The 25,062-nt window shown below is 42.0% G+C and overlaps 1 protein-coding gene across 2 annotated transcripts; it reads left to right on the top strand.

The window, feature by feature from the left end:
• The first annotated feature begins 6,344 nt into the window (after positions 1-6,344).
• On the top strand, positions 6,345-24,851 carry LOC128842593 (cyclin-dependent kinase inhibitor 1-like). 2 transcript variants are annotated; one of them, XM_054038739.1, is made up of 4 exons: positions 6,345-7,020; positions 13,576-14,018; positions 14,716-14,811; positions 19,799-24,851. In XM_054038739.1, coding segments are annotated over exons 1-4 (609 nt in total). In that variant the 5' UTR covers positions 6,345-7,018; the 3' UTR covers positions 19,867-24,851. The 2 variants fall into 2 exon arrangements, with proteins under 2 accessions (XP_053894714.1, XP_053894721.1); XM_054038746.1 differs by lacking the exon at positions 14,716-14,811.
• The last annotated feature ends 211 nt before the right edge of the window (positions 24,852-25,062 follow it).

Below are 25,062 nucleotides of genomic sequence, written 5' to 3'. Positions count from 1 at the left end.
ACATTGATATTACATTGTGAATGTGTATTTGCTCCCCACGCCCACAGAAAACAGCTTTTTGATTAGAAACAATATAACCAAGAGATATCGGGTCTGCTATATTAATAACACGTTGGATCTTAGTTGGGTAGCACAATGACAAACCCCAGTTCTTCATAGAACTGTCTGTCAAAGGGTTACATTCAGAGCTTGACCTTAACTGCCAAGTTCGGGTCCAGCTCCTATATTGATCTTTGGTGCAGGAATTATCTGTTTAATAAGTGTTCGCACAGGGCCCAGTGGGGCCCTTAGACACAATTAATAAATAAAATATCATATAAAAGCTAAATAATACTAATGAATAAAGTTCCCCAAAGCGGAGCGGTCAGGTCCAATGGTCCATCTCAGGCCCATTCCACACTAGGGAAGTATCAGAGAACTTACAGAATAAAATTATTTGCAGTGGTTTTCTGCAGATCAGGACTGCTCACCAGTGGCAGACAATAGCACAGTCTTGGTTCTGTTACTGCAAACCCAGGAGGATCCCAGAGCCCAAAGAGAAGGACGATACAATGGTTAAGTCTCAAGCCCTGGTTTTATATGTGACTTTTCACCCACTACATCTTTCTCTCGCTGAGTCATCAACCCGCAGGGGGTTGGCAGTGCTTGCACTGTATCCCCATATCCTAAAGGGTTTTAAAACAGGTTTAAACAATTAACTCTGGGCTGACTTGCAGCATACAGGATCTTAAGTATTGTTTAGCTGGAAAATAAAAGCCGTTGAAAGGCTGCCAAAAAACATTATGGTTAGTATTTTAATATGCTCTTTAGTGCTCCGATAACTAACTGCTCCATGGGGTGCACGTTGGCCTTAAAGAGCAGCAATTACTGTCTAACAGCTTCACCTCACTTCGGGTGAAGGTTTGGGATGTGCCAGGGCTACCTAAAAAAGGTGGCTAATAAAATAAATGGGAAGATATTGGGTCCAGCATAGGTGGCCATATTTTAAAAAGTAAAAAAGCAGAATACTTTTCTGGTGACAATTTTAGCAACATGAGATAATCATAGAAAACACAAAGTACCCTTCTTTTTCAAAATGGCATCCTGCTGTCCCTACTGCTAACTAGCTTCTCATAGTGAGATCAGCATCTTTCCGTTTTCCCCTGTTCTGAAGGAGTTTATTATGAAACATTGAACAAGTGTCACTAACATTCAGTTTGAGCCAATGGGCAGTTTGGGTAGCACGTATGCTCGTTTGACTTTTCTCTTTGCTCCAAATGCTGTTCATAGCTCTTGGACACTGGACAGTGTGTCCCTAGAAATAACAGATTAAATACGAGGTGGTGTAGCAAATCATCTTAAATCAACATTGTGAAATTATAAAAAAAACCAACCCTCCAAAAATTCTGATTGGTTAAATAAAAAATTGGGACTGGCCTAGTGAAACTGGGACATATGGTCACTTTTAGCAGTTGACTGGGTTTCCCAATGCCTCCTTCTGAGATGGCAGAGTTCTAGTTTCCCTCTAGCAAGCACTAGTTAGGCCCTTGCTCATGAAAGCAGCTGGATTCTAGTTAAATATACCATCCTTGTGCTTGGAGTAGGACAGAAAAGAGGAGGGAAAAGTGACTTTAGGATCTTGTCTACATGGGGAAAATTGACCATCATAGCTATTCTGGAATAACTATTCTGCTATATCTATTCTGGTATAATTTAGCTATTCTGAAATGACTCCCCCAGGTGGACACTCTAGTCCATAATAAAAGTGATTTTATTCTGGAATAATTACTTGGCTTCCAAAACGGAGTAGTTCCAGAATAAAGTCTCTTTTATTTCAGAATAGGGAGCTATTCTGGAATAGCTGTAGCAGAATAGTTATTCCACAATAGCTATGAAGGTCAGTTTTCCCCATGTAAACAAGTCTTCAACCACCCTTGTGCTCTCCATATGCAGAGGTCTGCCTAACCTCTGGTGTAAATTAGAGGCTGCTTCTAGGGTTTTCTAATTTACATACATTCTGGGTCCCATTCCACCCCTCCCACCACCCCTCACGGGCCCTGGGAAGCAGAGAATACCCATAGTACACTGCATTCTGGCCACACTGGCAACATGCCACCATTCTGCATGGTTGTAGGCAAAAGGAAAAGATTCTGATCCTTTGACCTGGCACCTAGGAGGCCTCCCCCCCAATTACTGCTGTGATCAACAGGGATCAGGTTGAGCACTGAGTTGTTCTCCCCTAGAAGAAGTCTTGCTTCTCAGAAAGAAGAACTAGTGAAGCCACCCTAAGGATCCACTTCTGTAAAAAACAAAATTTTACAACAGCACAAGCTATTCCTTTCAAAGCTTGCCTGTGAAATACACAGGGCCACCCAGAGGGTTCAAGGGGCTTGGGGCAAAGCAATTTCAGAGGCCCCTTCCATAAAAAAAGGTTGCAATACTATAGAATACTATATTCTCGTGGGGGCCCCTGTGGGGCCCGGGGCCTGGGGCAAATTACCCCACTTGCCCCTCTCTCCTCCCAGGCGGTCCTGGAAATACAAAACAGAGAGGAGTCCAGAACAATAACTGCAGTTTTGTTTAGGTGCATGGCAAAATATGAAGTCGAGATTAAAACTTACTCTGTATAACACAGGTGAGAAAAATATTCTGGCAATGTTCTACTAGACTTGAGGCTGCAGACATCCATACCAGGTTTTTTTCTATGCTAGAACTCTAACATGTCCTGAAATGAATAGGCCACCTTTAAGTGCTGGTCTGAATGACCAAAGAACATAGCACCATGTGACTGATATTGTTTTGCATAAGGCCAAAGATTGATGCCTCCAGGACCCCAGTAGAAACACACCCATTCCATGATGATTCCCCCTTTACAATTACATGTTGAGACCTATCATGTAGACAGCTTTTAATCCATTTAATATGTGGCATGTTCATTTTATATCTTTTTAGTTTTTTTACTCAAAATATCATGTGGTACCAAGTCAAAGGTCTTACAGAAGTCTAAGTATATTACATCAACACTAATACCTTTATCGGCCAAACTTGTAATCTCATAAAAAAAAGATATCCAGTTAGTCTGACAGAATCTATTTTCCATAAACTCATGTTGATTGGTAGTAATTATGTTACCCTCTTTTAATTCTTTATTAATCAAGTCCCATATCAGCTGCTCCATTATCTTGCCTGAGATTGATGGCAGACTGACATGCCTATAATTTCCCAGGCCATCTTATTTACCCTTTTTAAATATTGGGACAACATTACCTTTCTTCCAGGTTTCTGGAACTTCCCAGTGCTCCAAGACTTATTGGAAATCAACACTGACAATCCAGCATGTGCCTCAGCCAGCTCTTTTAAATTCTTGTGTGTAAGATACTTGGACCTGCTGATTTTAAAAGATCTAATTTTAGTAGCTGCTGTTTAACATCCTCCAGAGATATTAGTAGAATGGAAAGAGTGTTACCACATGATATGACTACATCATCTGTTTTTCCCCCAAGTATAGAACACTTCTGCCTTTCTATAGATAAATCTACCATTTCCATCCAGTAATGGACCAATACAATTGCCAGGATTCTTTTTGTTTCTAATGTACTTAAAGAATGTCTTCTTATTGTCCTTAACTCTGCTGGCCATAGATTTCAATTTGAGTCCCTTTGCTTCCTTTATCAATTTTCTATAGTTCCTAACTTCTGATTTATATTCATTACTATCAATTTACCCTTTCTTCAATATGTTATAAATTAAAAAAAATCACACCCCTAACCAACATAGTTATACAGTACAAAATCTGTATGTAGATAGGGCCTTAGCATTGCAGGGTGAGGGATAGACCCCTCAAAATTATGACAGTCCCAAAAAATTCAGAATAGATGGCACTGGGGAATAAGAAAGTTGTGAAACCAAAGCGGAACTTTGAGAATTCCTTGATATTTAAATGTGAATTACCTTTGTAATTTTGTTAAGCATAAGATGATGATTTGAAATAGATACAATATGACTCATAATGTTTGGCACTTACTGTGTGTCTAAGACAAGGCACATGATGACATGCAATTATGTGGGAAACTAAATTGCTAATTTGAGCTTCCATAAAAATCCAATAAGTTAGAACAGGCATTCCAAGTTTCCGAACAGTTCAAATTCTTGCAAAGCAAACAAAGATCTTATATAAAGGACATTGTTATTTCAATGGATAATTACTGTACCTAGATGGCAATACAAACAAACTCTGCTAATTAAATATATGACTTTATAGTTTGTGATTTGTCAAGAGGCCAATCTCAGGTCAAATTTAGTCCAACTTTTAGGTTTTTCTTTTCAAAAAAATATACAAGGAAAAAAAATTCCACAAACTTTCTCAAAACCTAAAATCATATTTCCATGATTTTCTCAATTGCAATTACAACATAAAGCATCCACTCCTTTGCAGTGTTTGCACCTCAGACATTGCAACATTGTGGTGGTACATGAGAACCTGAAAGTGAAATTGGGTAAAAACTGAGAGCCAGATCATACACCCAAGATCTGTGTGTGGTTGAGTTCCAGATCTAGTCTGAACCCTCCTTTGCAGTCAACCACCTTCCTCCATGTCATCATCTCTATCCCTTCCTAGGACTTCATGGGATGCTCCACAGAGCTAGGATCCAGGCAGAAATAAGAATCAGAGCCTGAGGTGGGCAGGAGACACACGTCATACCACCTGCAACCCTTTGAAGATTCCCAGAAAAATGCTCCAGCCTGGCTTCTATGAAGATGGTGGGACAATCCAGCAGCCTGTTCTACAATAAAGAACAATGTGGGAGAATATCACTGACTTTTCCTCTGCCTCCATTCCTTCCCGTGGGTTTTACTGCAAGAGGGAAACAATCCTACCCTGAGTCACTCCAGGTTTACTTTTCAATGCAAAATATTGTATCAGGCTTTCCCCAGAAGAGTTTAAAGATGGGTTTGAAATGGGACATTTAAACTATTGTTTTGATATGCATTCCGGTGTGTGAATCCTTAGGGGGTAGAAAATAAAAGTATGGCAGAAACTTTTAGAGCTTTGGCAAGAACAAGGCTAATTATGATTACACCAAATCTACGGCAGCGAGTTTACTGGAGTGGCCTTTGTGTCCCATATCATTTCATTATCTCTCTCTCCATTCAAAACCTCTTTTATCCACTAATAAGGAGGATACTTGCATGGGACCACCTATGTCCCTTTAACCTGCCTTGCCTGACAATAAACAAAAGGAAGCTTCTGGTGCTCTGAGATTCTTCCCACTTTCCCAGCTCTTGAACACCAAGCTAAAGATTCATGAGAAGTAGAAAACAAAAAGTAGCAGATTTTTGTCTGACGAGTGAGTGCCAAGAACTCCAGAGCTGTAATTCTTCAGTGAACACCAAGTTCCTTGTTGATGTGAGGCAAGCCACTTAACACTTTGACCCCGATAAATAGCCTGATCTGTAAAATGAGGATAATATTTACCTACCTACCTACTTCTCAGGGACATTGGGAGGTTAATATTTGTAAAGCACTTTGAAGAGAAATAGTTCTATCTAAGTGCTGTTATTAAAACACAGGGTACTATATTGCTGATTATGATTATATATAAATATATAGCTACATTTCATTGTGATTATCAAAGATCTATTCATTATTTTAATTATCAGTTTTCCCAAACTCAGATTTTTCTCCCTTTCTTTAAAATAAATGCAGGTTTTCCAATCTCTCCTTGATAAGTGCCATCAACAAACATAGACACCAAAACATAGGCACCAAAAGTGCCATCAATAATCACAGATGCCAAAATGGACATTTAGAGGGCAAAATAGGTCTTTGGGGTATGGATGTTATTTTCATATTTGTCAGTAAAGCACCTTGCACACTTTGGACAATCCAATGGTGTTGTTACTATTAAATAGAGCTATATGTATTTAAATGAATTGGGGTAGAAAGATTTTTTTAAAGTGGGGAAACATGAAAATATGGTAAAATCTCAGTGGAAAAAACCTGGGATTATCCCTTTGAAAATGATAATGACAACTTTAAAAAAAATCACATTTTTATCTGAAATTCTTTACCTCCTGTTGTGACAAATAATTCCTAAGATTATTATACCTGAAAATCTAGAGAGAAAAAAGAATGTATCTTTTTTCAGTGTTTCTTTGTGAATTTGAAAGCTCTTTGAATACAGTCACTTTCCCTTGCTCCTCTGCAGACTCTGTTGTTTGTATGAATCTTTCATAAGCAATCAGGGAGGAAAAAACATTTAAAAAAACTAGGAAAATGTGATTGTGATACCCCGCCTCCCCCCTTCTTCCACCTAAGCAAAGAAGATGAGCGGCAGGATTGGTGGCTGAAACAATTTATTTAATTGTAATTGACTCGATTTCAACTTGATGGTGTTCCCTTTCCCAAAAGGTAGTTGGCATCAAAAACATCCCAGCGAAAAACTGTCCCATCCTGAGTCACTCTCTGGGATTAATTTTTTCTCCACCTCCTGGGTTGATGTTCCGCCTCCTCCTCCTCTTTTCCCTCCGCAGCAGTGTGCTCACTGACTGCAAGTGTTTGGCTTAGGTTTGGCCTATTTGGCAACTACCAGCTCTTGGGGGGAAGCAGTCACGTTGCAGAGACACGTGCCAGTGCAGCGAGCGACTGGAAAGCAGCCCGGAATGTGAAAGTTAATCAGCCGAAGAGCAACAGCTTTACAAACTGCACATGAGGCAGGGAGGGCGGGGGGCGGTGGAGGGGGGAAAACACTATGAAGAAGAGAGCAGCAGTACACGACGGAATCTGTCCATTCTGCAGCCATCAGCACACAGCAGCAGGATAAATCCTCTCAGTCATTCCCTGTTGCTGGGCAGCCTTTGATAGGTGGTGAGGGAGGGAAACCAAACATCTGGATGTAAGCAAGACTCTTCTGTGAAGTTTGGAAGTGACAAGTGCCATCATTCTCCACATCAGGGCAGCTGCGCCCCAGATCCGTGCAGGAAAAGCAAGCAATCCCTTGTGAGAGAGGCAAAAGTGACAAGCAGCGAGAGCCCCTAAATGTAAGTGATCTTCACTTCGAAATTGACTAACGCAAAAGGTTTATAGAAGCGAATAACCAGAGAACTGCTGTTACCGTGCTTATAGCCCCAGGGTTCACTTGTTGAGTAGATTAATAATTTCTGCTGCTAATAATAATAATTCCCCATACAGCAGTGACTGCATCCTCTGATTATTTCAGTCTCAGTCTGAGTCCAAATTCCAATTCCCAGGACTGGGGAAAGGACCCTGCTTAACTAAACTTGGGAGACGCACATACAGACCCTAGTTTTACTTGTTTAACGACACTTGGAGCATCTGGTTTCTGTACATGATTGATCTGGTTTTCTCTCCCCTCCATCTTACGCTGTTTAAAGCCTTTCCGGTGTGCGTGTGTGCGCTGGTGGCTGTGACTCTGAAGGGATGGGCGGTCTGTTACACTGTCTGGGACTGGAGATGTCGCTGGAGTGAAGTCTAAGGCAACCATAGGGCCTGGATGGAGGAGGAGGCGGAGGGAAATGGGCGCTCAAATCTGGCCTCACGTGGAAAATTTGAATCTTCCCAGGGGAAAATCCGACCCTCTTTTCAGTTTTTGTTCCTTAAGAAACACAAACACACCTGAATCAAAAACCAAAACTAACCCCCCGTCACTCAGCAGGCAGTCCTCTCCCGGGTCTGACCCTTCCACCCCGCTGTGTGAGCAGGAGAGTGGGATGAGTAAGTATGTAACAGCGCTGCCCAGGACGAGATTGGATGGATTGCTTTGCAACTATACGTAATACGGGGCCACATGCTGATCGCTCGTGTGAGGTGTCACTCCAGAGGATCGCCACGGACTAGAGTGGAATTCCCTCATGGAATGACCCTGGAGTAACTGAGATCAGGATCTGTCCCACTAATTAATTGATTATTATTCCCTCCTGCCATCACCCATGCTGACAGGTCCCGTCCCTCCCTCCCCGCTCCCTCCTTTGCTACTAGGAGTGTCTTTCCCGTGTAATTATTCGTTACCTCTTAATGTGTCCAGTCTGATTTATGTTTGCGGGGGGTAACTGAAGTCTAACGGAAAGAATCAAAGTACATTTGCGATTTGTTTACAAATCGGGCGCGCCCGGTGATGTTCTAGGCTTGATGTCCTGGGAATATCCCCCCCACTGCAGCCTCCCGGGCAAAAGTGGCGCGTTTCGACACGGATCCCAGAGTGTTTGAACATTCCGCGTCAGGGCTGCCTGTCACTCCGGTGTTCGGGACGGTCCCAGCGAGCACGTAGCAAAGCAAAAACGGTTGGTTTGCTTTTTAGTGGGGGAGAAGCAACCTCGGGGTTTATTGTTCCGATTATTGTATAATTTAATACATTTTTATTTGTTTTTTGGGGGGGGGGGGGCTGGTTGTTGTTTTTTTGGTTTTGCTGCTTTGTTGTTGTTCTTTTACAATTACTTCGCAAAATGTAGAATTGTAGCCCCGACAGTAATCGTAGCAGTGGTAGCGAGAGTAACTAGTTACAATCGCATTGCATCTTCCCCGGTAGCATTTGGTGGGGAATTGGTTTTATTTTTGACTCCGAATCGCAGTTGTTTAACTTTTCGCAAGTGTATCGAAGGCGCTGGCGAAATACCGGTACACCCAGCGCGCTCCTATTCTCCAGTGCTAACTCGTGGGGGGGCGAAGGGGGAGGGGGAGTCTTTGCAAAGTTGCTGACCAGACTCCTTATCATTTATATTTGTCCTTATCATTTGTCTTCTCCTTAATCGCCCCATGTAAAGTCTGTAGCTGGGAGAGAAAGATATGACTTGTTAGCTTAACAAAGGCAGGAAAGTTAATTGCCTTTTTGACTTCCCAGAGCAAATACAGAATATGTGTGTGTGCAATCAGGTGCGTATTTGTACTTGTCTGTGTGCAAGGAGCCAAAAGTCCAACAGGATATTACATTTGGTTCCCTCCAGCTATGGATTTTCCCTGCTTGGGCAGGTGAGCTGGAAGAGGGTGCTACAAAAATCCGGATCCATCCCTATGATTCTCTTCCTTCTAAGGGGGCTGACTAGTTGCAAGGATATAGGTTACATTTCCCCTAAATTCTGCCTAAGATTTCACATAGATTTCCCATTCCCCTACATTCTGCAGCCATGCAGGGTCGTGTCAAATGCTCCTCCCTGAGAAAGTGCAGGCAAGGAACGGGGACGGTGTCTCATTCCTTTGACACAGAAGTAAAGGGTCCCTGGGGGCCGCAGCTCCAGGGGTGCTGGGGAAACCTGATGCCCCTGTTGATGGGAACCGTGTGAACAGCAGAGCGATTGCAACTGGAATACGTGTTTCGTTCGTTCACCAGCACTGGCGGCTGCAGGAGATCCGTTCAGCTGTTCTTGGAGAAGTCAAGCCGTTCCCTTACCTAGTGTCTGAGGATATGGAAAATAACTCACACCCAGCCCCCACCCTGCTGTCCTGAATCTGTGCAAGGGGTGAGCCATGCAAGGACGGACTGTGGTGCACATGCCTTTGCGAAGGAGGCAGATAAGGGGCAGGCATTAGGCAAAAACTAGGGAGAAAGGAGAAGAGGTCAGAGTAATTTGAAATTAGTGAAGGTGGTTATGCCTTTGTATTCCTCTGGAAAAGGTAAAAAGAGGCAGCCACCCACTGTAATAATAATAATTTACTTAGCTCTTATAGAGCACTTTTCATCATCAGTTCTCAAAGCCCTTTTCAAAGGAGGTTAGTATATTTATCCCATTTTACAGATGGAGAAACTGAGACACAGAGCAAAGTCAGGAATAGAACCCAAGACTCTTGAGGTCCAATTCAGTGTTCTGTGCAGTAGACCACACTACCTAATAGGTATATTGCGTATCTGAAAAAATCAGACTTTCCAACTAGAATTTTAAATGAAACACACACACACATCATTATTATACTGAGGGAACAGTAAGGATGAGAATTTAATATTCCATCCAAACTTTTTTTCCCCAAAAAAATTATTTCAGTGTTTTGACCATTGATAAGAGCTGGTTGAACTATTGTGAAATTCAAAATTTTGACAAAATGTTCCATCAAAATTTTGAGGCAAAAAGAAAAATGTTTATAGAAATATGAATTAAATGTTGACCCATTCTAGTTGACATATAACCAGAGGGAAATTAGAAATGGCCACCAGTAATGCAGAGCCCTGTTCTTCAACACTTACTTATTCAGGCTGACGTCAATGGAGCTACTTGTGTGAGTAAAGACACTGCATGAATGAGGAAAAAGAAGAACAGGAGTACTTGTGGCACCTTAGAGACTAACAAATTTATTAGAGCATAAGCTTTCGTGGACTACAGCCCACTTCTTAGTCCACGAAAGCTTATGCTCTAATAAATTTGTTAGTCTCTAAGGTGCCACAAGTACTCCTGTTCTTCTTTTTGCGGATACAGACTAACACGGCTGCTACTCTGAAACCTGTCATTATGCAAGGCACTGCATGAATGAGGGTTGATGCATAGATTTTTAAGGCCAGAAGGGACCACTGTGATCATCTAGTCCCACATTCAGTATAACGCGGGCAATCGGACTTCCCTGAATTAATTCCTGTCTGAACTTGAACATAACTTTTAGACAAACATCCACACTTGATTGAAAAATTTCCAGTGATGAGAGGACAGGCCCACTGGTTGTAAGTACAACTCACAAAAATCAGTGGTCACGAGAGACTGAACTGTACTGACCACAAAGATCAAGGTGCTAAATATGTTGTACGTAGAAAGTATTTCAGATTATTTTGTTTTTGCAGGTTTGTAACACACAGGGTTTTACATGCAGAATTAACATGTGGAACTCATTGCCACAATGTACCTCTGGTATCCAAGGCTTAGCAGGTTTCTAAAGAAACGTTAGGGGTGAAATCCTAGTTCTATTCAAATCAATGATAAAGTTCCCATTGACGTCAGAAGGGCTAGGATTCCACTCTAGATATTTATATGAACAATGAAAACATCTACAGCAATCAAATATGCCACAAGTTTGGCAATGGTATGACCCCTCATGATTCAAAGTATGAATGAAGGCAGTAGGAAGAAACTTTCCCTAGGGAAAGGTTATTCTAGAATTACCCACTTCTTCCGAAGCAGCTGGTGTTGGCTGCTCTGGGTAAGTCTACACAGCCTGCAGCAGCAAGTCTCAAAGCCTGGGTCTGCAGGCGCAGGCTCCCAAGGCTCATGCTATGGCACTTCCAGGGTATGTCTACACTGTGGCCGCTCCAATTACAATCTTGTCCGAGATCCTAAGTACGCATTCAGGCAGCTAGACCCTCTTGTCGCCCATACCACCATGGTTACACTGTTATTTTTAGCATGCTAGCTCCATCAAAGCTAGCACACGTACATCTACCCAACCTGAAATTACCCTTCAGAGATAGGATATTGGGCTGACTAGATCGCTACTCCCATGTGGTATAGCTACTCCTGTGTTCCTCTAATCATAGACATGGGCGAGACAGATTCTTCTCTAATTAATGTTATTTAAGAGATTCAAAAATGCTATTACCAAAGGTCAAAAAATGTTTTTGAGAAATGCCATATTTTGTCTTTGCGAAGTATAGCACAAAGCCAACTTACAGTTCAGATGAGAAAAGTTTCTAATGCAAAAGATTATTTCCTGCAGTGCACTCATTACCTGTCCTTTCCTAATGTTGATGGATCACCTTTGAGTAAACTTAGTTTAAACGGCTGGAAGTTTGGCACCAGACGGAAAAGGGACAGAGCAGCAGTGTGATGGTTATTAGCTATAATGAAAAGCAGCACTGCTAGGTAAAGTGGAATTGCCTTTTGAGATTTCGGACACCACCCAGAGGTTTATTTATGTTGCTGTATTTGCAGCTGCTTCTCCTTTACGGGCACTGAGGGCTCAGTGATAGCTCACAAAAGAAAAAATAAATGAAAACCATAATTTTTAGAGACAATATTTTGTTTATATACTAGATATTTTCACACACAGAGGCACCATGGGCTAGTAGTGGACTGAGAAGGTGGGAGTCTGGAACTATTTTGTCCTCTGGCTCTGCACTGATTGTGTGCCCAGCTTTGGACAAATCACTTACCCTCTCTCAGTGTCCTACTCTGTATATCCTCCAGATTTCAGAGCGGCAGCAGCTAGATCCACTCCGTGGCTAGCCACTAATGCATCCCTAAGGCCGCATTAGCCTCTGTGCTGCCTCTGCCTCTATCTCCATGGGAGAACAGTGATCCATGTAGAGAAAGCAATTGGATATCTTTCTAAAAGGTATGCTCTAGGCTCAACCAGAAGTTATGGATTTGATACAGGAATTACTGGGTGAGGTTCTATGGCCTGTGTAATGCAAGAGGCCATCAGAGTAGATGACCATAATGCTCCCTTCTGGCCTTAAAATCTATGAACCCCCACGAACATCTCCCCTCAGTTTTGCTGTGTCCCCAACCCCCCAACACACCACATAGGCAGCCCTTGAACCGAATTCCTGAGAAGCTTCCACAAATCATATCTCTCCTCTCCCGCACAGTAGGGACTGCTGTGTGGCGAGCCCCCTGCACTCACCAACACTGAGATAGGATTTGCCCTTAGAGAGACAAAGACGGTGTTTTGCTTTTATTTTTATCTAAAGATAGAAAACAGCCTTCCCCTCTCCCCACTTTATTCTAGAAGGGAGAACAAAAAATTGCAGGAAAAGGGTTATATTTTTGAGTTTCTTTCAGCTAATAGTTTGGCTAATGCAGAGAGTGAATCAGAACAGTAGCCCCGTTAAAATAAAATAACTGGCTTTGTCACTTCTCCCCATCCTAAGATTTCTTTTTTTTTTATCCCCTCTACTTATAATGGGATGTTTTTATCCCCTCCTCTCCAGTGTTCATTCTGTTCTCCCTCTGTATTGTTGTCCACTCTGTTGTTGTTGTTATGTATTATTATTACTATTACCTAGCAGCCCCAGTCATGGGCCAGAACCCCATTGTGTTAGGTGTACAAACACAGAACAAAAAGACAGTCCCTGACCCCAAAAGCTTGGGGTCAACTTTCCATTGTTCCTCAGGAACCTTGTGTTTACTGCTAGTAAAGCTGTGCTTTTACCTCAGAGTAAGTAACACACTTGAACTATACTGAGGTAGAAACACAGTGAAGACAAGACATTTTAGTTTTACCATGAAGTAAACTGGTGAGGTCAACCCCAGGAAGTTTAAAACTAAAGCGCCTGGTTTTCACTGTCTTTACCTCAGGATAGCTCACAGTTGTTAGTTACCCTGAAGTAAAAAATGCAGCTTTTTAGCAGTGAAGACAAAGCCTCAGTCTCCAGGATGAACAAGCCAACCCCCTCACTAGCTCTACATGAAGCCCCCCACAAAAAAGAGAGGGAGAAGCCCTCCTCCCCCTCGACAGCAAATACAACATCGGCTGAGGCTCCAGTCAACATAGTCCACTGAAGTCAATGAGAGTTTTCCATGAAGATTGGAGATTGGGAGAAGTTTTCCCAAACAGTTTCCCAACTTTTCCTGGAAGAGGATCAGAAATACCCTAACACTTGCTACATCCCCCGTAGAGCATGTGATGCCTGATGTGTCTGATGATCTTTCTATCTCTGGCAGGGAATCGTTGCTCTGTACGCTCGTTGGTGAGCGGCGGATTGGAGAGCAAATGGAGTGGAGGCCAGTGAAGGCAAGCCGTGTACGAAGGAACCTCTTCGGCCCCGTGGACCATGAGCAGCTGCAGCAGGACTTCCAGCATATGCTGCGCAGCAGCATGGAGGGAGCCCAGCAGAAGTGGAACTTTGACTTCTTACGAGACATACCAGCAGAGGGGCTCCTGCAGTGGGAAGAACTACAGAGCCATGATGTCCCGGCCTTTTACCACAGTTGTGTGGTGGGTGAGGCTCGCAAGCCTTTGAAGCCCTTGAACCAGGGTATAGTCAAGGAGGTCAAGGCTCACCACTTTGCCACAGTGACACTGACTGAGCACCCCAAAGTTGCCAAGAAAATGTCGGGCAAGAAGAGCCAAGCAGGGAAGAAACGAAGACAGACATCCTTGACAGGTGTGTGAGATTTGTACTCTATGCTGCTCAGTGGGTCAGAACTAGCTCTGAGAGCTTCACAGGAATTTAATCCTGATAGGCCTGTAACTAGCCTCATCTTAGACAAAAAACACTTCAAATAAATCAGATGACATTCCTGATGCACACAGGTTAAGGGAGCTTATCATGTGCAGTTTACATATGAGACAATTAGGCTGATTTTCAAAAGGGCTGTGCACCTGCAGTTCCCATAGGCATCCGTGGGATTTGTGAATGCTCAGAAGACTGAAAACCAAGCCAAATAAGGGTATGGTTGCTTTGTCAAACTTAGGCCTGGTCTACATTATAAAATTAGATTGACCTAGCTACAGTGCTCAGGGCTGTGTAAACTTTTGCATCCTGAACACCATAGTTAGGTGGAGCTAAGCCCCGGAGTAGACATGGTCAGATCAATTGTTCCATCAACCGAGCTACCATTTCTCAGAAAGGTGGATTAACTACACTGATGGAAAACCCCTCTTCTATCTGTGAAGGAAGCACCTACATTATGGTGCTAGAAGGGCACAGCAGATGTGGCCTTAGTGTAGGTGTGAGAGACTAGGCAACTAAAGGGAAGGGGGTGATGAAGAATAGTTAAGATGACTTGTCCAAGGGCAACCTGGATCTCAAGTTGGATTGTCCAGCAAGACAGTATGACTTTCTCCAATTCTTTTCACAGATCTGTGTAGTTATCCATGTGTGCTCTTCCCAAAGTGCTGTCTGAGACACAATGGGCCAAGCAGAGCCAGGGGAGGAGGAACAGGAACCAGAGAAGGTTGCCAGTTTTCATGCTAACTTCAGTTTGGATTGGATACTGAGTGAATGCATCCAGGAATTGTAAGAGCAGACCAGTCTTAAACTTGGCAAGAAGGGAGAAAGGGCCAGCTTTTGAAGTGCTCAGCACATAACTAGAGACAGCTTTTCAAAGGAGCTCAGATCACATTTAGGATATGTTTCTACACTGGGTTCGAGCTAGACTGCTAAATAGCAATGTGGACATTTTTGCATGGGCAGTGGCTTGCGTTGCCCACCCAAGTCCAAGACCACTCAGCTCTCTGTGTCTGAGCTTGGGCAACTAACCCAAGCCACCAGCCGTGCCACAACGTCAACACTACTATTTTCAGCATGTTAGCTTGATCAGATCTAGTGCAAATCTCTCTGTCTGCGCTGAGAATCGCACCTCCCAGCCGCAGTGTAGACATACCCTTTGGCACCGACACCAGGGCAAAATTTTCAAAAGTACTCAGCATCCAGCCACTTCTAGGATGACACTTATCGCCAGGCTGTAAAAAAAGTGCTCAGCACCCAGCATGCTACGCAGCATGCTGAAAATCTCACCACTTATTTTTATAGATAAATGGCAGCTGAGATCTTTTAAAAATCTGCCCTAATTGTGAGTGCTGAGCACGTTTGAATATCTTATCCTGATTATATTTCATTTATTCACGCAGGGATTTTGGTAGTCCTGGACTCCTGAACAACAGGATTCTTTCTAGCCTATATGGAGAGGGGAAGTGGGAGCCTAATGAGAAGTACCAGCCTGAAATTATCAAAAAGGATAATTAAACTAAGACATTAGGAAACTTCTTTTGAATCGTGATGCAGATCAGACAATAGGCTAATTTGCCAGGAGAGGCTATGGCATAAGCTGGGTGCAAGCAAACAATATGTGTTTTAATACAGCCAAATGTAAATGTATATGTCTAGGAACAAAGAATACAGGCCATATTTACAGGGTGGGGAACTGTATCTTGGGAAACAGCGACTCTGAAAAAGATTTAGGGGGTCATGGTAAATATTTAGCTGAACATGACACCAGGGCTAATGTGATGCTTGGATCCATAAACAGGGGAATCTCGAGTAGCAATAGAAAGGTTGTTTTACCTCTCTATTTGGCACTGGTGTGACCATTGCTGGAATACTGCGTCCAGTTGTATCCACAATTCAAAAAGGATGTTGATAAATTGAAGAGGGTTCAAAGAACAGCCACAACGTTGATAAAAGTATTAGAAAACATGCCTTGTAGTGATAGACTTGAGGAATAAAACCTATTTAGCTTAACAAAGAGAAGGTTAAGGGGTGACTAGATTACAGTCTATAAGTACCTACTTGGGGAACAAACTCTGATAATGGGATCTTCAATCTAGCACAGACAAATCTAACATGATCCAATGGCTGGATTTTGAAGCTAGACAAATTCGGATTGGAAATAAGATGTAATTTTTTTGACAGTGAGATTAATTAACCATTGGAACTACTTACCAAGGGCCGTGGTGGATTCTCCCACATTTGCAATTTTTTAAATCAAGATTGGAATTTTTCTCTAAAAACATATGCTCTATGAATTATTTTGGGGAAGTTCAATAGTCAGACTAGATGATTACAGTGGTCCCTTCTGGCCTTGGAATCTATGAGTCACCATCATTAGAGAGGTTCAAGAATGGACTACAGCTTAGTGATGAGAGGACAATCCTACACTAGAGCACAGGACAGAGATGCTTAATGAATGCACTTTTCATCTCCAAAGAGCTTTGCAGGCATTAACTAATTAACAGTATAATATAACTGTAGGAGTACAGGAGCGTTATTCAGGCTTCAGTGTTGTGACAGTTGGAGGGTATCACCATTCAGTTGTAAATCTCTGTCTAGCAGTGTAAGAGCAAATTATGCAAATATTTCCAAGGGATATTTTCTTCCATTCTGTTTGCCCGGGTAAACAAACATTTCAACAGGGCATGTGGAAACCAAAACACTAAGTTGCACAGCTTAACACTTTCCCATATTTGTTTTTACAAGGGAAAACTTGTTGGTAGAAATTGGTCCCCCAAGAATTCTGGATGCAGTGAAACTGATCTATCAGGTCAATCATGTATATTCTGCCTATTTTGGTGGAACTTTGAGCTCGTTCAATTTCTCTCTCTCTCTCTCTCTCTCTCTCTCTCTCTTTCTCTCACAAGCACCCATTTATCCTCCATATCACCACCTCAACAGTACATCAAAATCTCCCATCAACTCAGAAGATCTGTACTCTGCTCCCTCTGGAACAAGACGTGACTAATCCATGTGACAGCTGGATTAGTCATCCAGAGTGATGCCTACCCCCAGGGACCAAACCCACACTCTGTGCCACACTCCCCAACCTCTGTCATCCCAGAGAGTGTGGACTAAACTTTAGACGGGTTCTGAACACAGGTATCTGCTATCTCATTTAGTCAAGCAGAACTCAGTAACGCTTTGCATTAAGTTCCTGCAATGGTGCATTTAATTGACACTATAAAAGACAGCAGTGGTCTGGTTAAATAAATATCAATGTCTTCAAAACCAACATGGGTTCTGTGGACACTGGAGCCACCAGAGTGGGAGGAGCTGAAGCTTTCTCACTGTATCTGACTCCTTGGGCAGGGAGAATTAATTAACCGATAAAAATGCAGTTTTGCCATATTCCCAGCTCATTTGACACATGCATACCATCAGATCCAGCCTCTGTTCTGATTCCATGAGAGTGCTTCACAGCTGCAGATTTACAATACAGCTAGGCTTTATTCTGGCCTTCTCCAGGAACTGAAGTGAGCTGTCTTTTTTGTAAGCCGGATTTCAAGTGGCCAGAGCTAGAGAAGGAGCCAAGGGAAGGAAAGACATTTTCCATGCAGAACCAGCCTCCCACTTTCACATGCCAGCTCTCATCCTTTTGTTTTCAGAGCACTGTGGAGTTGACTTTAGTCATGTCTACACTACAGGTCCTGCAGCAGCACTGCAGTTATGCCACAGGAGTGCCATAGTGTAGGTGCTTTCTACAGTGATGGAAAGGGGTAAGCCACCTCCCTTGAGTGGCAGTAGCTAGGTTGATGGAAGAACTTTTCTGCTGACTCAGCTGTGTCTACACAGGGAGTGAGGTTAGGTCCATCTACTGGACTAGTGGTTTCAAGATAGTGGGTAAAATTTTCAAAAGTGACTAGTCTACACTACAAAGTTAGGTTGAGCTAGCTACATCACTCAGGGGTGTGAAAATTCACCCCCCCCCCCCCAAAAGATGAATTGAAGCCGACCTAAGCCCCGGTGTCGTCACCACGAGGTTAATGAAGAATTCTTCCATCGACCTAGCTACCGCCTCCCGAGGAGGTGAATTTATTACAGCAATGGAAGAACCCCTTCTCTACAGCAGTGCAACTGTGCTGCTGTAGCATTTCTAGTATAGACATACCCTTAGGCACTTAGAGCCCAGATCTTCAAAGGCATTAGGTCCCTAACTTCCATTGAAATCAATGTGAGTTGGGCACTTAAATTCATTTGAGGATCTGGTCCTAAGAAGCCTTAGTCCCACTGACTTCCATCAAGACTTTGGCTCCTACATGCACAAGTCCCTTTTGAAATTGGAACTTGGGCTCCTAAATTACTTAGATGCCTTTGAAAATTTTACCCTTGCTAAAATTCACCATTGATGAAAGTGAGGATAACACTTATGAATTTGTCACTTATGAATTTGACCCACCAAGTATATCCCACAATATATCTCTCCTCCCCAGTACAAACTGGAGGACAGTGTATATATAAAGTCTCATGACTAGAAGAATTAACAGTTGTGAGGATTATACTTTGTGAAAACTCAGATATCCCACTTATTATTGTTACTCCTCTCCCCTTCCTCCCCACCAAGAACTTCTTGTGACATTTGCAAGCCTTTTCTTCCTCATAAATTAGCTGCTCAGACTCCCAACAATATGTGGTATTAATTTGGGTCATCACTATACATATTAGCCTCATCATAAATCAACCAACAGAACTTAATGAAATTGGATGCAGGATTGTCTTTGCAGAACTTGGCTGTGAAAACCTATAGAATTCCAGGGAGTATCCTCTGCCAGTAGTATTCTCTGTAGAAATGAATACAACCGTAAGCTGCTAGGACTCCATGAATATTTACTACGTACATTGCCGTTTTGGTTATGTGAGAAAGTGAAGTTAAAACATCATGAGGGCCAAATCCTCAGCTGGTTTAAATTGGAATAGCTCTATTAAAGCCAATTGGAGCCAGTTTACACCAGCTGAGGATGCGGCTCCCTGCCTGTAAATGTGAGTAAACTTTCAATTTAATTTCAGCTAAATTTGTCCTGTTAACTACCTGAAAAATGTCTTTGTTTCTGTAGTAGAAAAAAAATCACTGCTTAGTGTTTCCACAAATTATGGAAAGCAGGTCATGGTTCTGTTGTTAGGTTGAGTTTTGCACTTGAAGCAGGAATTAAATCACTTTGCTATGGATGAAAAATACAGAATATTTTCCCCATAATTACAGCCCTTACTCTCTGAGTACAGAATTAATAATAATTCAGTGTTATTGCAAGGTTATATGCAGTCTTCCTAGAGTTCTTATTTGATGTAATAAGTAGAATGTTATTAGTAAAGTTCAGCATAATTATAATTCTTCTGATGTTATTCTAAACTGCAGATCTTTTTTAAGATGGCAAAAGAGCACTGAAAAACAACTATTTCTGACCAGAAAACACTACTGTACTGGATCTAAAAGTCAGAGAGTAAAATGTCACATTGCTGAGCTTATATAAGAGAGTCCAACGTCCTTTGATCTATGCTGAATAAAAGCCAGCACATTTCCTTTGTTTGTTTGGTATTACACAGCTTTATATGGAACATACTAAAGGTATTAGTTTTGTTCCCTCATGGGCCTTAGAGAAGCCTACCTGACATTTCTTTAAAACATCATTCACCACTTCAGCAGTTTCTAATTCTGTTTGTTTGCTATTCTACAGATTACCACTCAGCTAAGAAGCAAGTCAAAACTAACACTCAAGCTGCTGCAAAGAATTTGGCTTTCTGAAATGAAACACAGGATTGATCTGCACTAGAGATGTTATAAAGAGCTGCCAAGTTTATTTGACATTTAGAAATTGTGTGTGCAGGCTACAAATGCTTGAGGGCATCACATGGATTGATATATTCATGAAAGTACTGATGGAGAGTCTTATAAACACAACAAAACTCACATTGGAATGAGGTTAAACTGGAAGCCCCTTTGCTAAGGGTCACTGGCCTTAAAGGTGTTGGTAAGCAAATTTGGAAATGTTACAGGAATTGGCTAATAGCAGCAACTTACCCATGTGCATTTAAAAGAATACTGCATATGAGAAAGCAGTGAACATAAGGTTAAACAGCTGTACAAATGTACTGCAAAGTTTGAACAAGTCAAAATATGATCAGGACCATATTATGTTTCCGATTTTGTATTTTTTACATCTTTAATGTACAGCTTGTTCCCTATTTCTAAGGGTGATGGCTTATCCAATCAATAAGCTTCACCAGCTAAACTCTACAGATCTGATTTTTTTTTTAAAAAAGTTCCCAACCCAGCCTGATTTTTAAGGTGCAAAATTGTGATTACACTTTTGTACCCACAACTATTTGCGGACATAAATGGTGATATTTATGTGGCAAATTCTCTGCTGCTGTCAATGGACACAGCTGTAGTTACTTCAGCTGAGTTTTGCCCATTTCCATGGGCAGCGAATTTGATCCTATGTGTCTGTCTACTTGATAGTGTTCAAAAATCACAGTATTAACATGTGACTGTTGTAAATGTATGTCTGCAAATTTGCACCCATGAAAGCAGGGATCTTATGTTAAAATCATTCCCTATATCTGCTGGGACACATATAGCCTTCATTTTCACCTGTGCAACTCCATTGAGGCCAATGTGTGTGTGAAAATGAGAGCAATATTTGCCCTGTTGGGCATAGTGTTTTGTAATGCAGGTTACTATGGAGACATGGGGCTAGAGTCACAAAAATCCTCAGCATCATCACGCCTAACTTTTAGGTCCCTAGAAACTCCCTAGGGTTCACAAAGCCTGAGTTCAGGGCCTAGGCTCCCTGTACAGTGAATGGAGGGCGATGGGCGCCTCAGAATCGGATTCACAAAAGCCAGCAGGCTAGGCAGCTCCTCGCCCAGGCTAGCCATTGGGAGATGCCAAAATTAGGGGGGAGAGAGAGTGCTAAGCCTGATCCCTGTCAGGGAGATGGGTGTTGAAGTCTGGGCTGCAGGGAGGTACCTCATTTGGCTTGCGATTCTCAGGTGCAAACCCTCTCTTAGGGTTATCTACACTGCTTTAGCAAGATGTTGGGAGTTAAGGGGGAAGACCACCCACATAACGTTAAGCCCAGTGGTTTGGGCACTCAGAGGTGGTAGGTCCCAGTTCAAAACTCTTCCACCACCACCCCCCATTAGTGAAGGTGGGGCTAGAACTGGGGGCTCCCACATCCCAGGTATAAGCACCCTAACCACTGGGCTAAAACACTGGAAGGAGGGCCTCCTCTTTGCCCACCTCCAGCCATTTTGTGTATGCTCATGTGTAGGGGCCCAATCCAGTAGGCAAGCTCTGAAGATGTTTACCAGATTGTGCCCTGGGGGAAAGTTAGGCAGAGGAACTCCTGTCTTTCCTCGGTTCATGCATCACTCTGGGGTTAAGTATCTGGACGCCTGGTGTGGGGCTGCAGTGTGCATGTTCATAGGTGCCCAGGGAATATTTACTGCTAAAAGTTAGGTGCTGAGTGAGTTTAGGCACCTCCAGGATTTGGTGGCAGCTGGGACTGGGGTGGGATTTGTGAATCCTATTGTTGCCTGATTCTGGGATTTAGGCACCTAAAGTGGCAGTTAAGCTCCTAAGTCCTTTTGTGAATTGAGCCCATTGTTTTTTTATTTTTATTTTTTAAGCCCCCATCATGGTGTTTCCATTACTATTTAGGATTTTTGAACAAGGAGAGAAAAAGTTTAATAACACTCGCTCATCCATCCCTCTTGGCATTGCATGGATTATTATTTCTAGGCGTTTTTATACCACAGACACTTCCTTTCTATTTCCCTTCTCCACTCCACCCACCAATTTGGATAATTGGGTTTTATGGCTCTTGGCACCCAGTGTGTAAAATGTAAAGAGAAACCTACAAAATATACATGCTACATTATTCTTGTTCATATGGACTCGAGTAAGCTGCTGTGTTTCACAAACGAGTTTGGAAAGACCGCTGTGATTTGGGCATTTTAGAAATTACACAATGATTGAGAACTGCTTTTTGCCTAAAATCTAAATATGTACAGTAGATTTTGTCTGGGTATATATATACATATTTGTTTATGCTGTACACATGGGATGCAGTTTATACATGTTCACACAGATATTACATGCAACACCAAGACAGGATAATTATTTTTCCATAGGAGCAGTGATGTTTAGATGTAAACAACAGTTCATTAAAGCTACCAAAATGTACCCAATTTTAATGAGAAAAGGCAGTGAATTAAGCCTGTTCCTTTATTTGCTGAGCTACGGGCTCTCAGCATGTTGCAGGCAGAGGTGCTGAAACTAGGAGTATGGGGGTGCTGCTGCCCCCTGGCTTGAAGTGGATTCCATCATATACAGGGTTTACAGTTTGGTTCAATGGCTCTCAGCACTGCTACTATACAAATTGTTCCAGCACCCCTGGTTGCAGGGTCTATATTTTCAACTCCAGGCAAGTGAGAGATCAGGAGAAATTATTTCTCTTTTTAGTCTTTGACTTGGGAACTATGGAAACAAAGGGCCCAATCCTGCTCCTACTGAAATCAATGGGAGTTTTGCGCAATGGAACCAGGATGAGACTCCAAATGGAGACTATTGTGAGTTAACTCAGTGTGTGTGTGTTTGTGTGCTCAGCAATGCTGTTACAATAGAGATGGCATGCTGGGAAATAGTATGTTTTCTTACTTTTGGTGATGACTAAGACAAATCTATTTTTTTAAGTGTGTGATTTTCTCTGATTTGAAAAAAATTGCACAACCTTCTGTTTTCTGTGTGTTTGTGTGTTTTTAAAATCAGACCGACGACACTGTGTACCTTCTTGTTTTGTAGTGATGTGCTAAGCAGCCTTATTTTCTGATCAGTATGACAGGAGCCGCACACAAAAAAGCTTATACATCTGTAATGCGCAAGGTTACCATGATGTTGCCTTGTTTTCTTATAGGGGAAAAGGGATACCTCTTTTTACAGAGGAAAATTATGATAGCTTGTCAGGGATTGAGCTTGTCAAGGTGTGAGACTTCAGGTTAGAATTTAGCCCATCCAAATTTCTAACTTCTCTGCCAGTTATGATTGTGAATATTAGCTCAGAATGTTATAGTTAATAAAAAAAATCTGCTGGCAAGACGCAGGGATATTTTGTGGCTCTCTATATATTTTTAAAGTTTCTTAATTACACAGTATTGTAAATGAGAGTACAGTGTACAGAAAGAAAAAGTTTTCTTTTCTTACTGCTCCACTCCATGGTGGGTGCAGTTAGGATGTCCTGATACTAAGTAATATAGGACCAGATGCTCAGCTAGTGTGAATTCTTGTAGATCACTGAACTGCGATGGAGCTGTGCCAATTTATACCAGCTGAGGACCTGGCCAGAGGTATTTTGCACTAGTGCTTTGTGTTTCTACAGACCAAAAGTTGATGACAAGCAGCTAATCAACTGCATACATAAGCTGCCTCCTCTCTCTGTACACAAATTTGTATGGGTACTGCAATAGCAGCCCTACAGCTATTAGCCCTACTGCTGAGAATGACAACAGGCCTCTGATTGGTTGCTGAGGTGTGTCATGTATGGGATAGAGAACAGACCATTCAAAATCTTCTTTTATTCAATAGTTAACATTCTGATGGAGAAGTATTTTAACAAGGAAACATGGAGTCAACATCTTTTTTTTCCTTTTATCCTGTAAATTGCACTTTCCTATCAAACACAATTTAGAATTTTCTTTACAGAGACATTTCAGTAGTAATACCTAATAATAATACCTAGTACGTAGCAAAAAATAAAACAATTAAATGGGCCCAAAACATTCCCAGTCTTTAAAAGTATGGAAAAGGAGGCAGACCCACTTGAAGTTAAGCAGTATACTGTAGCTTTAGTATATGTTTAGTTCCATTTAAGTATACAGTGCTCTGAGTGAACTAAATATAATACAGTAATGAAGCTGTTCGAGGCATATTTGCTGACCATTGGCTGACACAGACCAACAATCAAATCCCCACGTAGCACTTTTTCATGATGAGACGCAAGGTGCTGTGTTCTGGAACTGACATAAATTGGGCATTAAAGAGGTGGTAGCAGCACTGTTTCAAGCTAGCTTAACTGTACTTCTGATTACACAGCAGAGGGGGAACTGCATCAGGAATCCATGATATTTAATTGTTTTAACCTCCACCTGTTAATAAATAGACAGCTAATCCCTCTGAGCTCCCTCTCTCAGGTATAGATCATTTCATTCAAGTCCTTTGGCAGCAATTGAGGAACTGGGGCCACGTCAGCAAGATAGCCAGGAAAAGTGACACTAGATGCTTTCCGTTATTTTCAGGATAGTACAAATAGAGCTTGCTTCTACAACTTCTCTGCAGACTATCATAGGGACCCTTCTGTAGGTCAGTATTGTTTTTCTGGAGAACCTATGGATGAGTTACGGTAGACACCTATACTCCACCATTAGCTTTTGGATCTTTATTAATGGGTCGGTGGAGGGACTTATTTATTCCAAAGCTTGTGAACTGCTGTGAGAAAAGTGGATTTTCTCCATTCAAATGGCAAATCTAATGGGTCAACAAAGTTCATTCTGAAATTCAGAGGGTTTATGTTATACAAGGTACTTTCTTTCAGGTATTAATTTTTCTTTGCTTGGAATGTTGTAATACTGTAGGTTCAATGGATTTCAATGTAAGAGTTGTTGACGTGTGAAGTGTTTGGTTGTCAACTGTGGATATTTGCAATATCATAAATAAAAACTGGTTCATTACTTGTGTTTTTTTACAGCAAACGAGACTGAGTTGTCCTCTTTTCACACACTTTTTTTCGTTTCTTCACAACTCCAATTTGGATTCCATCCACTTTTCCCCCAATACTGTTCTGCTTTCACAATGCATCACTGACACGAACAAAATATCAGCACGGCATTTGGGGTAATTTAAACTCGGCTAATCTAGAATCCAGAAAAATGGACTTTGTTT

This window comes from Malaclemys terrapin, chromosome 1 (assembly GCF_027887155.1).
Source record: "Malaclemys terrapin pileata isolate rMalTer1 chromosome 1, rMalTer1.hap1, whole genome shotgun sequence".
In the NCBI taxonomy this organism is placed as follows: Eukaryota; Metazoa; Chordata; order Testudines; family Emydidae; genus Malaclemys; species Malaclemys terrapin.
Note: the sequence above shows the minus strand (reverse complement) of the source record. Positions and strands in the feature narration are given on the sequence as shown.